This window comes from Carassius auratus, chromosome 15 (genome assembly GCF_003368295.1).
Source record: "Carassius auratus strain Wakin chromosome 15, ASM336829v1, whole genome shotgun sequence".
NCBI lineage: Eukaryota > Metazoa > Chordata > Actinopteri > Cypriniformes > Cyprinidae > Carassius > Carassius auratus.
Window position 1 is genome coordinate 18,076,700 of NC_039257.1, and position 14,086 is coordinate 18,090,785.

The 14,086-nt window shown below is 36.8% G+C and overlaps 2 protein-coding genes across 6 annotated transcripts; both read right to left on the minus strand.

The window, feature by feature from the left end:
• Positions 1–1,462: 1,462 nt before the first annotated feature.
• LOC113115291 (serine/threonine-protein kinase pim-2-like) lies at positions 1,463–5,870 on the minus strand. Of its 5 annotated transcripts, none has more exons than XR_003293861.1 (10): positions 5,473–5,870; positions 4,973–5,188; positions 4,787–4,878; positions 4,437–4,487; positions 3,972–4,347; positions 3,686–3,862; positions 3,451–3,539; positions 2,107–2,399; positions 1,860–1,915; positions 1,463–1,765 (listed from the first exon to the last, which is right to left on the minus strand). XR_003293861.1 is itself a non-coding variant. In XM_026282758.1 (7 exons), exons 1-7 carry the CDS (start codon positions 5,801–5,803, stop codon positions 3,451–3,453), a joined length of 1,332 nt encoding a protein of 443 aa, XP_026138543.1. In that variant the 5' UTR covers positions 5,804–5,870; the 3' UTR covers positions 3,399–3,450. The 5 variants fall into 5 exon arrangements, 1 of the variants encoding a protein (XP_026138543.1); XR_003293859.1 differs by having other exon boundaries at positions 1,860–1,947; XR_003293860.1 differs by lacking the exon at positions 2,107–2,399 and having other exon boundaries at positions 1,860–1,947.
• A 4,104-nt stretch (positions 5,871–9,974) lies between these two features.
• On the minus strand, positions 9,975–13,439 carry LOC113115565 (potassium channel subfamily K member 13). The gene is given in 2 exon segments (XM_074559956.1): positions 9,975–11,015; positions 12,646–13,439. Coding segments are annotated over 2 exon segments (831 nt in total). The 5' UTR covers positions 12,737–13,439; the 3' UTR covers positions 9,975–10,275.
• Positions 13,440–14,086: the final 647 nt, after the last annotated feature.

Below are 14,086 nucleotides of genomic sequence, written 5' to 3' on the forward strand. Positions count from 1 at the left end.
TGAAAATGAAAATTACTATAAATATCCAATTAATCAGTATACTACTGCAATTAATATATTTTGAAATAGATTTCATTTGATTTTATATTTTTTATATTGAAGTAATTTTATTAGTATCCTACATACTGAATGTACTACTGGCATTCAATTAAAACAGACAAAATAATTACAAAATATCAAATTCTTTATTTAAATAATTTAATGTATTACACTTAATACAGTCTTCCAATGCTGGAACAGTTCATCTTCCTCATTTCTCCCGTCTTAGGACATTTTGCAGTGCATTATGTTGTATTCTCTTGATTTATCCTCACAAAGAATCTTTAGGCAACAAAAACTTAATGGGAAAAGAAATACATAGCCATCTGCAAAACCTAGGTGCAGCTCCAAAATGTGGCCACCACCTTTGCACACCATCCACTTTGTTAGTGACAGAAATGTGTTCCCTATAAAAAAAAGAAGTAGAAATGACACACTTTTAAAAGGCAAACCCCATTCAAAATACACAAACCATAACTTACTTGTTCTTTTACCTGGATTATCAGTTATCAGTCTCATTGCAGATGTCTTTAAAACACTAATATAAAAATGCATTTAAACTTAAATTCCATTAAAAACTATAATAAATTAATTCTAGTTTAACCTTGCAAACATATGGTTTTATTTTCTCAATTGGCTACTGTTTTACTAATGTGAGATAACTGTAGAAATTACAGAAATGTCTAACAGTGTAGATGACAAGACTATTCTTTCTTTAAAAATTTGCTAGTAACAATTCTGGAAAGATCCACCAATCTGTTAAAAACCTGCCCCTCCCTTACAAAAAAATCAGTTTGTTTTGTCTCGTCAGCTAAAGTTTTATAATATCAATAATATATAATTTATTTATATGACAAACCTTAAACCTGCAGAAAAAAATCAGCATACAGAAAGTGTAAAAGTAGCCCAGTTCGGCAGGATAATTGTAGACATGGCAACCATAGTCAGCTAGGAATCTGGACTCTTCACATCTGGTCCTGGAGGCCTCATTAAATATAAATTTGATATCCATTAGCATTCAAAGTTTAGTGTCAGTAAAAAATTACTACTTTTACTCAGAAAGGATGCATAAATTGGGTCAAGAGTGACTAAAAAAATATTTTATTTTAATTTTTTTAATCAAAGAATCCTGAAAGAAACGTATCACAGTATCAAGAAAAAATGTATTGTATTATTAGTTAACCTCCCTAAAAACGTAGTCATTTGTTTTTGTAGATTTTTTTATTATTATTATTTATGACCACTATCATCAATCATATTAACATAATTAAAACAAATAAAATCATTCTCTTTGTCTTCTGACAGCATCTTTGATCTTGTGATGCATATTTATTAGAATTATTATTATTAATATATATTTTTTAATTTAACATTTTAATTTTATTTTTTACATTTTGTCTGCAAAAACTAATGTCTACTGTTTCATTCTGTGAACATTTAACTTTTTTACTAAAAAGTAGAATTCTGTGAAGGCTCTTTGCGGCCTTTCAGATGAAGGATTTTTATTTTATTTTATTTTTTTACAAAAGTAAATACATTTTCACATCCTTCAGCAAGCAACATCTCCAGTTGTTAATATTGCTGCCTCAAGCCAAAGGCACAAATGCTACCAGAGCTTGCTGGCCCTGTAAGATGTTAAAGTGGATGGACGAAGACTCAGTTCCTCCTGGAAGACGAAACATCTCCACAGATGACACTTTCAGAGTGACAGTGATCGGTCTTGCACCTGGAACAAAACACAGAAATGAGCTTTATTGTTAAATTCATTATTAGAACAGATGCTGTTTTTTATTGTTTTTAGCTCATCTTGGGCTCAGTACCTAAAACCAGTCATGGTGAATAATCCTGTCAGATCAAGCTGACGTTCTGGCTTTTGCTGCAGAAAGGAGCAGATCAAATGGCAGCATTCTGTGCAGAAAGATGGAAGAGACGTCTGATTATTACTGTAAACTACATTCGCTCTATTCCAAGCTGAAAGCTCTTTAGGTCAGTAAAACAGGATATATTGCTGCATTATCCATATGCCATCTCCAGTTAATCCTATAAAGTTTTGTAGTAGAATTGTACTTGTGGAGAAGAACTCAGCTTCTGTCAAGCCAGGTTTGGACCAGGTGTTCATGTTGGTCCTGTAGATGCTGAAACTATCTAGAATATATCCACACAGCATTCTGAACAAGAGGATGCTCAATGCTGCCTCTGTTTGTGTTACACAAAGTGGAACGCATCCATGCAGTGTGATAAACGCTGGACGACTGACGAACTGTAGACGTCCTGAAGGTCCTTCCAGTCCAGCAGCTTAATAATGTCCATCACTGGATTGATAGGTCGATGTTTCGGGGAAGGGTCTTGGGCTCTTTAGACTGGATGAAAGAAACATTTTTGGCTTTTAAATGGTTATAAATAGTGATTTTTACTCAGTCTTGGGTAATTAAAATTGTTTTTATTACTAAATATATATAATATTATTTTAAAAAAATATTTATTTTGAATTTGCAATAGAAGAACCATTCAGGGTTCTCCAAAGAACATTTCAGTGATCAGTTCTTGAAGGTGGGGTATGTGATTTCTGGTAGCCAATGTTGATATTTCAAATCACCAAAACAAACACGCCCCTACCCCAAAAGGGTCTCGCCCCTATTTTAATAGTTCCGCACCACACATATGTACACAACCCAGACAACGATTATGGTGGAATCAGCTGTGGCAGCTGGCGGAGGGTATGATGTCATCATTAAGTGAAAGCAATATGTGTTACAGGTCAAATGTGTTTTGGTAGTACTGTGTGTTTTAATGTGCGTATACTATTTATTTTAACAACATATATTAGTTCTGTGAAATAAAGCAAAACCAATGTTACTCTCCTATCGAGAAGAAACAAGGCAACCTCGATGTGGATCGAAGGCCTTCCCGCTTCTTGAGTTCTCTTCAGCGATGTAAAGCTGATCCAATATTTACACGGGTTCTACTTCTTGCCTTATCGTAAGCCATCTTTTGTTCTGCAGACGTTTTCCTCTTTTTTATTTTTATTTAATTCACCATCTCTATCTTTCTGTCATCATTTGGCTTGGCTAATGTCTGTCCTAGGCACTGAGCGCTCTCTCTTTCGTCCCCATCATGAGTAGACACGCCCCTTACTGCTGATTGGCTACATGTTTGTTTTGGTACTCTGTCCGACTCAGTTTTCTAAAGCATTTTTGAAAAAATACATACCCCACCTTTAAAAGAACCATTTTATTCTTATTGTGATTCAAATATTTAATTAATCTAAATAACCGTTTGTGCAGTGGATGTTGAAAAGTTCTTCATGGAACCATTAGATGCTAATAAAGAACCCTTATTTTAAATAACAAGTCTAACAAGTCTAGTCAAATCTCAAATCAAATAGTTTTTAGCTCATCTTAGGCTCAGTACCTAAAACCAGTCATGGTAAACAATCCTGTCCAGATCAATCCGACGTTCTGGCTTTTGCTGCAGAAGGGAGCAGATCAAATAGCAGCATTCTGTGCAGAAAGATGGAAGAGACGTCTGATTATTACTGTAAACTACATCTGCTTTAATTCTAAGCAGTAAAATCTGCTGCATTATCCGTATGTCCATCTCCAGTAAAGTTTCTGTGGTAGAGTTTTACTTGTGAAGAAGAACTCACCTTCTGTCAAGCCAGGTTTGGACCAGGTGTTCAAGTTGGTCCTGTAGAAGTCGTAACTATCTGGAAAGTGTCCACACAGCATTCTGAACAAGAGGATCCCTAAAGACCAGATCGTCGCTGGCTTTCCATGGAACTCCCCCTTCAGTATGTACTCGGGAGGACAGTACATAACTGTTCCTGGAGGAAAAAGAGTTTGTCTGGTGTTTTAGTCATTACCACAGCATGTCTTCTTACCATTAAGTATTGAGTTAACTGATTCACAAGAGTTTTTAGAGATAAAACACACCACTGAAGCTTGTGTAGGCAGATTCTGTCAGGACACTGCCACATCCAAAGTCAATTAGTTTGATTTGGAGGTTCTCCAAGTTTATCAGCAGGTTCTCTAACTTGATGTCCCCATGGTAAACTCCACGTCTACAACATGCACTGGCGGCTAGTGTTGCCCCAAACATGATGAGCTTCGCTAACTTCTCATCGATGCTGCCTCCATTGCGTTGCACAAAGCGTAAAACATCCATGCAGTGTGAGAAGCGCTGGACGACAATGACGTAGAAGTTCTGCTGGTCCTGCCAGTCCAGCAGCCTAATAATATCCATCACTGGGCCTTTATTGGCCAGAATTGTCAGGGCGACTTCTTTGGGAAGAGGCTTAGGATGATCAGGCTGGAAGAAAGAAACATTTCATGATGTAGAATTGGAATTTAACTCAGTCTTGGGAAAGTGTGTCTAGTCTAGTGAAAAATCACACTCACAATGCTGATATATTCCGTGTGTTTTGTCTTTTTGACGAATTTCACAGCCACCTGATCAACGAAACAAAAAGCAATTAATATGTGTGAGATGCCACAGATTATAACAAAACAAACAAACAAACAAACAAAAAAAACAATGAAAGCATGATTTTTAATCCTACACTCTTGATCATAAAGGTTCTCCAAAGAACATTTCAGTGAATACTTCTTAATAGAACAATTTTTTTCTTAATGTGAAGAATATTATGATCATTCTTCATGAAGCTGATAAAGAATCTTTATTTTTAAGAGTGTAAAGGCCAAGAGCAGTTGATGTAAAAAAAAAAAAAAAAAAAAAAAAAAATTCAAACCTTAAGTCTATCCTCCAAACGAGTCGCATTATAGACGGCGCCAAATCCACCTTGACCCAGCTTGCTGCCAATTGCATATCGGCAGCAAATGTCTATTAAAAGATGAAAAGAAGAAGAAGATGTTTAGTGGTACTGGTTTAAAGATAAGGGCATGTGTTATGTTTGGGATTGTGGCAATAAACTCACCTTCAGGTCTCGTGTCCACTTCATTGCTGTCCAACTCTATCATCAGAGGAGACAATTCACCTGCTCTCACACTGACTGGAGCATCGTGGTCTTGAGTTTGGAGGTCTTTCTGCACCAGAGGCTCAGCAGCAGGAGGGACTTGAAGAACACTGGTGTGAGGTTCCTCGAGATCAGTGACCTCTACAGATCTGCAGATGGGCTGTTGAGGCTTCTGATCTAAAGAGGAGAATACCAGCACAAGATGTTAGGTAGCAGTGACTAAATAAATAATAAATACATTTCATAGCCACATAATTTGATCACCTATTAAACATGCAAACATAACTATCCTGTTTCACTCTTACATTTCGAAGTAGGCCTAATGTATTATAGAAGAAAAGCTAAAAGACTGTCTTACAATTATGAGACAGGAAAGTTCCCGTAGATATTCATATTTAGGTGTGAATAATTAAGTGACGCCTAAATATAAAGAGCTCCAGAAAATGAATTGCAGTTTTTACCGTCGGTTCTCCCGGATGTTTCTGTCTCAGTACCTTGGTCTTTCATCTCATCCTGACCTGAGCTCTTGCTTTTGGTGATTTTTTTCCTCAAACGGGAAGAGAACCATTTAAAGAAGTGTCCCACTTTCTTTTTATTGCTCTTCTTTTTCTCTTTCAGAGGAGAGGTGGGAAGCACAGTTCCCTCCCCTTCATCCACAGTCTTCTCATCAGGCCGATGAGGATGATGTTTCTCAGCCGTGTCGGGGCTGGATTTTGGGGGTTTACTGTGAGGGAGGTCGTAGACCTGCTCGCTCTCCGTAAACGGTTGTACTCGTGAAGTACTCTGTCCCATGATAAATTTCTGTCGTGTATTAATCAGACTTCAGCAGCAACAAACTGAGAAACCTTAATGAGTGAAGTGAGGAGCTCTGTACCGTTTTAATACTCGCGCAACATTCTAAAAGTTCTAATTTTCTTTGTGACATCACAGTGGCTCTTACGTAGCGGTCAGCATCTTTTTTTTTTTTTTTTTTTTTTTTTTGCACAGTAGCTTATTAAAGTCAACCGGCTAAATATTGTACAGTTGCTGTAAACATCACGTTTTGTATATAAATTATATAAAGTATGAAATTACAAATTATGGAGTTTTGTATTAACTAATGGGCAAGCGCGTGCACACACACACACACACACACACACATATATTGTAGCAATGTTTGTAGTCACGGGAAGAAGGAGGCGGGAACCAGCGAACATTTAAATAAAACTTTAATAATTAAACACAAAACCTCGCGAAAGACTTCCGCACACAAACAAAATCAAAACACAGAATAAAACCCAGGCCCAGTTTTAAGTGGCTTGGCTTTTAGCGGCGTTCATTGCCATAGTAACTCTCACACTCCAGGGATAACCTGCTCCAGGTTAGAGATCTCAAACTGGAGTTGGACCAATCAGATGTGAGAAAAGTGACACATGTCTGAAAACAAAGTCACTCCCACAGTTTATCTTGCTCCAAATTAAAGGTCACTAACGGTAAAAAAAAAAAAAAAAAAGATATAGATGATGTCTGGCTTTAATAGTAATTACTCAAGTCATTTTATGATTTATATAATTATTGTGATTCATATTATTATTATTTTTACACACAAGCAATTTTAGTTTAATAGTTGTTATAAATCGTTTACTTTAAATAACTATTAATTTATACAGATCATGCATAATATAAATAAGCTGTAGCATCAAAAGATTGCACTCTTTAAAAAAATAAAAAATCTGACCTTACACGTTTGAGTCTCTATCACTATATATTTTCAAATGTATAAACTAAGTTAACAAGTTTCACCTGTCACTGCACTGATAGAGCAAGATCATTTATTTTATTTGTTCCTTCTTCATTTTTCATATGACGTTTAAATTTGTCATACTCTCTTAACCTTTAGCAAACCTTTAACCTTTAGTTTTGAATATTGCTGGGTCTCTCGCGAGAAGTAAATCAAACTTTAAAATTGCTTTGTGTTGCAAGGCTCGTGATTGGCTGTTCGCCAGTGATGTCAAAAGCCTGAAAGTTTATGATGTCAAAGCCTGAGTTGACAAAGAAAGATGATGATCAGCATCATGGTACCAACAAAGCAAAGCCGGATTGAAGAGGTTTGGTTTTGTCAACTCAAAAATAATCCTGTAACTCTGAATTTGTTCAGCTACCGTCATGGTTCAGGCCTCAGGTCCTCTCTCGTTCTTCACTGTCATAACTTTATCCTTCTGGACCTCCTCCATGGGACTCGAGACCTGTGAGTGGGGCAGGCTTCGACCACAGCTCTCAGCCCCGCCCCACTCGTCAGACGCACACACACACACACACACACACACACACACACTTGTGTTCATTTCTCGGGTTATCCGTACTTGGACCAGATACCTGTGGACTCACTGCCCAATTCCGGCCCGAGTTTTATTTAAATTATAAATAAATAGACATCTCATTATGATGAATGCATTTTTAAAGCAAAGAACTCACTTGATTAAGTTGGCATGAGAAACATTTATTTTGGCTAAACAATTTATTTACAAAACTATGCAATTACAGAGAGAGAGAGAGAGAGAGAGAGAGTTATACAGAAAGTATATATATAAAACATAATATTTAGCAAAATTACCCTTGCATTTAGGCTATTCATTCTTGGTGACTAAAATGTAACAAGTATAAACAAAAATAACAATAACAAAAATAACAAATTTACAATAGGGTTTCACTTGTTAACATTAGTTACCTACCCAACATGACCTAACATGGCAAATACTTAACATTAAACATTAATAACCTTAATTAACTGTAGTTAATATATTAACCTAGTTCATTTCAACATTTACTAATACATTATTAAGAATAAAAGTTGTGCCTGTTGACATTATTTAATGGATCAGAGCTAACATGAGCGAACAAATTAACAGTTGTTTTTTTTTAACAGTATCAAAGATTGATGCATATTGTAACAAATGTATTGCTCATTGTTATTTAATGTTAATTTCAATATTTACTTGCAAATGATACCAAGAGACACCATAACTTAGCGTTTTATGATTTTATCACAATTCTTTGTCATGTTGGTTTGACTATTTTGCAAGTTGTCTGAGCATTACAGCCAAACTAATGTCCATATTATAAAGACAATGCATTTCAAGGTAACAAGAAAGAAAAGAAACGTGCAAAACCAAAAAGTTTCTGGTCCACAGTGACTTCCAGAGTATTTTTTGCTACTATCAAATTCAGTGTGGATCAGCAACTGTTTGGTTACCCACATTCTGCAAAATATCTTCTTTTGTATTCAGCACAAGAAAGAAATTAATACAGGTTTGGGACAATGTTACAGTGTGTAAATACTGACAGAAATGAAATTTTAAGGTGATCTATCCCTGTAATGACAGTAGGCTGCATGTTTAATAGGCGTACTGTCCCTTTAAGACCTGCACACATCTAATATACAGGCACATATATGTTTTTATCTCAACTGTTTACTGACCAGAGTGCTAATGAAACATTTAAAAGCACATGCATATAATGAGGCAGTAACTCTTCTGCTGAGTTAACACTTCTGTAAATGCATGTGGTGTTGTACAGTATATGACGGAGGCTCCAGAACTGCAGCTGATAGAATGTGCGCTGTAGCACAATATTACGATATTTCTTCAAAAGCAGATCGTGGGGACATTATCATCAATGATTACATATATGCACCCCTATCCTCTTCTTATGTTTTTTATTATTATTATTACTTTTTTAAATCAATAGCTTTACAATTTCATTGCATTGTGGGGATATTATGGTGAAACAAACAAGAAAAGTATTACTGTTTTACAAAACTAATCGCATGACATTTCCCTTCACAAGTTGGGAGATTTAATTTGGTAAAATAATGTTCACTTCACTTTAAAAGTACATATATAAAAGTACATATATAAAAGTCTTTAAAGGGGGGGTGAAATGCTCATTTTCACTCAATATCCTGTTAATCTTGAGTACCTATAGAGTAGTACTGCATCCTTCATAACTCCAAAAAGTCTTTAGTTTTATTATATTCATAAGAGAAAGATAGTCTGTACCGATTTTTCACGGAAAAACACGACCGGCTGGAGGCGTGACGTGTGGGCGGAGCTAAAGAATCACGAGCGCCAGTAGGCTTTTGAGTTGAGAGCGTCTGGAAGCTGTGACACAGATCCAGAGGCTGAAATTTAACAAGAGCAGCATCAGCAAACGACATCTCTATGTGGTATGTACTAAAACTGTATATATTTGCTTAGCGGTTTTGGAAAATGACAAATTTCCACTTTATGTCATCTTTTTCTTTTTTTTTTAAGCTGTACATGTGGTAAGTGCAGTTTGATGACAACATCGCATGTTGTTTACTTGATGTGCTTACGCACTGATAGCTAAGTTAACAACACAGAGATATTTGAAGCAGTTTTACTCACCGCCTGCGGTTCCAACACACGATCGTGACCCTTTTTCGTTGGGACTGCATTATCCTTAAGAAATAAATGATGTGCAAACCCGGTGTCAAACTGGGCCTTGTTTGTAAAACAAGCATCTTCGAAATGCAGGGAACAAACAAAAACACTTGCACAACTCCGTTGATGCTCTGTAAAAATAAACTCCATCCACTGGTCCCTTAATGCTGTTTCTCTTTTGGTAATCTGTGCAGGGTTGTCTTGCCCTGGCAACCAAAAACACACTCCTTTTGTGACATTTCGCGACGCTCTCGCTCTGATCAGTGAATGCTCTCTCTGCTCTGCTATACGGGAGCGCGCACTCTTCCGGCAGAAGTGCCTTAGGACCCATATAAGGAAATTCCGCTCCATCTAACGTCACACAGAGCCAAACTCGAAAAAAAACTTTCTGAAATTTGTGACAAACCGGAAGGAGTATTTTTGGAACAGAAATACTCCTTCAAACGTACAATTTAATTTTTGAAACTTTGTCCATGTTTAGCATGGGAATCCAACTCTTTAACAGTGTAAAAAACTCAGTATGCATGAAATAGCATTTCACCCCCCCTTTAACATAGATTTGCATCCTAAATTACAAATTAATATTCACTTTTAACTTCAAAATAAAATTAGATGCAATCTTACATTTTTACATACTGTCATACCGTAGCTTACAGTTAAGCCACTTATAAGTTTTCGCTGCATTTCTTTTTACAGTTCTGGCTTTGCACTAATGTTGATGATTTGACATCGCAACTGTTCTCACATCCTCTCGCACACTATGATGATAACTAAGATGACAGCACCGAAGACTTCTTTCTCTGAATCATCCTTCGAAAGTCTCTATGAATCTCTGATTTTGTGTTCAAAGATTGGGCCACTGTTTGCGGGGTCTAGGCACTGGCACACGGTTTCTACTGCAGTGCTGGCACACTTACACTTGCTCATGGAGTGGTTGCTTGTGTTCTGGATCCGCTGATTGGCCAGTTCGTTGAATATCAGACTTGTGATGGAGCAGCAGCCACGAGACCGACAGCAATGCAGACTGAACAGCTTGTCCAAAATCCAGTTGAGCATCTGTTTCATGATGATGGCAGTGACACTGAAAAGAGAGTAGGTGCAGCTCACTCCAAGGATGATCATTAAAGAGTTGGCTATCTGTTAGATCAAACGTGCTTCATAGTGGGCCTTCTGTCTGCTCGCCATGTCCCAGAAACCCATGGTGCTGAAAGCCACGAAGCAGAAGTACATAGACTCTAGGTAGTTCCAATCCTCCATAGCTGAGTACAGACCTGATGCTCCGCATTTCACCAGAATCACAACTGTTGCCAAAATTAGGGTTACATAGTAAACAGAAGGTTTCCAGTCCTCCTGCTGATCTCCATGTTCTGGTGGTGTGTTCAAATTGGGGACGTGTCTTTTACTCTTTTGCTTTTGACATCTGCGTGTTTGGAATGTAATCAGCGTTATCATGCGTTGCAGAAAGAGGTTGAAGAACAGAATGGTGGCAGTACAGTCTATCAGCCCATAGAAGATAAGGACGATTTTTCCATTGAGGGTAGCGGGTGCTGCCATCCCGAAACCTGATATGGACACAGAAATGTAGCCAATGAAAGAGAACAGTGGAGTAAAGAGTGGTTCAATTATATATTTTTTCATTTAGATTTCATGGATAATTTTAAAAAGGAAAAAAAATGTTTTGCATGCAACAATTTAGACACAATAGGGCCTTTTGCACCGCTTTATTTCCAGAAATGTACAGTACTAGAGAACTGGGATGATTTGCCAGTACCATTTAAAAGGTTGCATTTGAACCGACAAGAGGTATACCTATGCACTATTCTATGGTGTTTTTTAGTGGTGTTTTTTAGTATAAATAGTGCGTGTAGACCATTCACACAGAAAATTCCACAAAGAAAAAGTGTCCAGTACTAAAATCTCACCCAGTTCCAGCGGTGCGAAAACGTCACAAGGTCGCTAGTTCCACAATTAGTTCTGGTACTATGAAAAAGTTCCTGTGGTGCCAGAGGCCCTACTCACACTTAAAAGGATTAACTATAACAATAATTATATTAATACCCACAACAAATTAGTGATCATTTAAAGTGACTGGTGACAAAACTGAAAATGCATTATACTAAACAAAATGATCTTCCATTGGTGTAAAATAGTTATTGTTGTTGATTTGTACCAGCTTTAAGTGTTCAAGCTTAGGATTCTGTTCAGCTTTCAATGTTTTTATCAGCTGAAAAAAAAAACTGTTCTAAAATGATTCCAGTGATATCATTCCTCTGTGTTATCATTGTAGCGACTGATTATCAAAGCTTTATACTTGTCTAATTTACTTCACAAAAAAAAGAAACTGCCAAAGTGAAAAGATCCTGAATCAGTGTTTTGAAATGATTCAGTTGAGTGAATGATGATTCAATAACTCATTCATTATTTGTTGTTTGAATGAATCAGTGTTTTTGAAAGAATGAAAGAAAGATTCATTTACCTAATCATAAAAACAGCAGCTTTTCAGCATCTAATGGCGTAATTTAAACGTCAATGTAAATCTCACAAACTTACAGACTAAAAAACCTGTCTGGAATGTGCAAACACGGGCTGAATTGCATACTTCACTACTTGTAGTATGCTATTCTGAATTCAGTCTGACAAGTGTAATGAATATTGCCAGAGTGAAAGTACAAATATGAAGGGAAACTATACAGTTCTACTGCAACAAAATCAAGATTTTCATCAACCTTAAGTTGCTCATTCTTTAATCTCGTGTGTAATGCAAGAAAGATGACATTTACAGATTCTACTCTGTGTACGGACACACACTACACATTATATTGGACATTTTAAGAGCTGTTTACATGTATCCATTTCAAACTCTTATGAAGTGAGCTCTGGGTATTTGAATCAGGAAATTGATTTTCTTGCTATTTCACCACTACAAGATAAGCACAGCGCAGATAATAAAACAAGCATGTTAAAGATTGATATCATGTGTAAACAGTTATTCTACACTGAAATGTATGAACATGTTGTTTCTTCCAAAGGCTAATGTCTATGTGTAGTCTATAAGTGGGAGAAATATTAGTATGCTTCTTCAAACACAGGGACAAATGTATGGAGAGAAAACGTCACGTAGAAGGAATAAAGAAACTTTCAGACAGACAGACAGACAGATAGATAGATAGATAGATAGATAGATAGATTTACCAATGGTTCTGGCTACAGTTGCCACAAAGCTCCTGAGAAGTCCCATCGAGTCTCTGTGCTTCCATCCGAATCGCAGCAATGGCCTCCTCATAGTGTCCCAGCAGCTCACACAAGTGCTCCGAGGGAACCCGGTGATCCCAAACAGATTCAGCCAGCTGTCTGTTCCATCTGCATTGTGCCTCCAGTTCTAAAGGTCTCTCAAGGGCCGAGAAGACAGCAGCCCCAAATAAAGCATAGAAGACAATCACAAACCATAATATCCTGGCAAAGTTTATGTTGATATGAGACCAAATGCAGCCGCAGCCTTTCCTGGACCTACCAGAATGATCTGCACCATTCATTTTGAGAAATGAAATGCAAAAATGTGACACAACCTTGGTTGCATTACATCCAGACAACAATCCAAAACTCAGATTTAATGTTTATTACCTCTATCTCTATATCACACTGTTCTGAAAAGCGTCTGTAGATACTGATCCACACAGCTGCTGCAGAAAATGCTGGGCTGGCTGCTAAGAAAAGCAAAAGCCAAACATGATCATCCTTGATCTCTCCACAGCTTATCTACACTTCACATAATTGTGCTTTATTGCCCTGCAGTCATCACTGTCACATATGGTTAGCCGGTGTGACTGAAGATCTGGGCAAGAGCTTGTAGGTCCAAACTTTGTTAGAGGTTTTCGGTGAAGCATAACCAGAGAGCCACAACTTCAGAGGAATTGTCTCTTTAATAGAGAGCCTCAGCTAACTGATGAATTAATAACTACACAGTTGTTTAACTAGCTAGCTAACTTAACAAGCAGCTTACAAATTAATATTTGGTAAGATTTTTTATGTTTTGAAAAATGTCTCTTATGCTCAACCAGGCTGCGTTTACTTGATCAAAAATACAGCAAAACAATCATATTGTGAAATATTATAACCATCATCATCCTGTGATGGCAAAGCTGAAGCAGCCAGTCTTCAGTGTCACATGATCCTTCAGAAATCATTCTAATATGCTGATTTGCTGCTCAAGAAACATATCTTATTATTATCAATATTGCAAACAGCTGGAAAATCAGGGAACAGAAATCGTTTGTATCATTATAAATGTATATACTGTCACTTTTGATCAATTTAATGCATCCTTGCTGATAAAAGTATTTATTTCAAATGAATGAAATATTAATATGCAATATTGTTTATTCACTATTTAATGTAGATACTCCTATATGACACAAATAGGCTATTTTACTTTTAAAAACAATTGCACAACAGTACAGTATTTCTGCAATTGTTCTTTCTGTAAATTAATTTTGTCCAGCACTAAAAAGTCTGTGTAAATGTCTATTTCATTCATTATGATCTCACATAAGCCTTTATGTTTTCCTCTTCTAAACTGTTCTGCTGTATCTCGTCCGGTAGATGGCAGCAATTGTCTATTTGAACTAGTTTGACA

Excerpts from the sequence above, each read along its gene's own strand:
- LOC113115291 (XM_026282758.1), bottom strand. The coding sequence starts at position 5,803 with ATGGGACAGAGTACTTCACGAGTACAACCGTTTACGGAGAGCGAGCAG. Across the intron at positions 5,189-5,472 it reads AACATCCGGGAGAACCGACG|ATCAGAAGCCTCAACAGCCC; the intron begins GTAAAAACTGCA and ends TCTCCTCTTTAG. Across the intron at positions 4,879-4,972 it reads AGTGGACACGAGACCTGAAG|ACATTTGCTGCCGATATGCA; the intron begins GTGAGTTTATTG and ends ATCTTTTAATAG.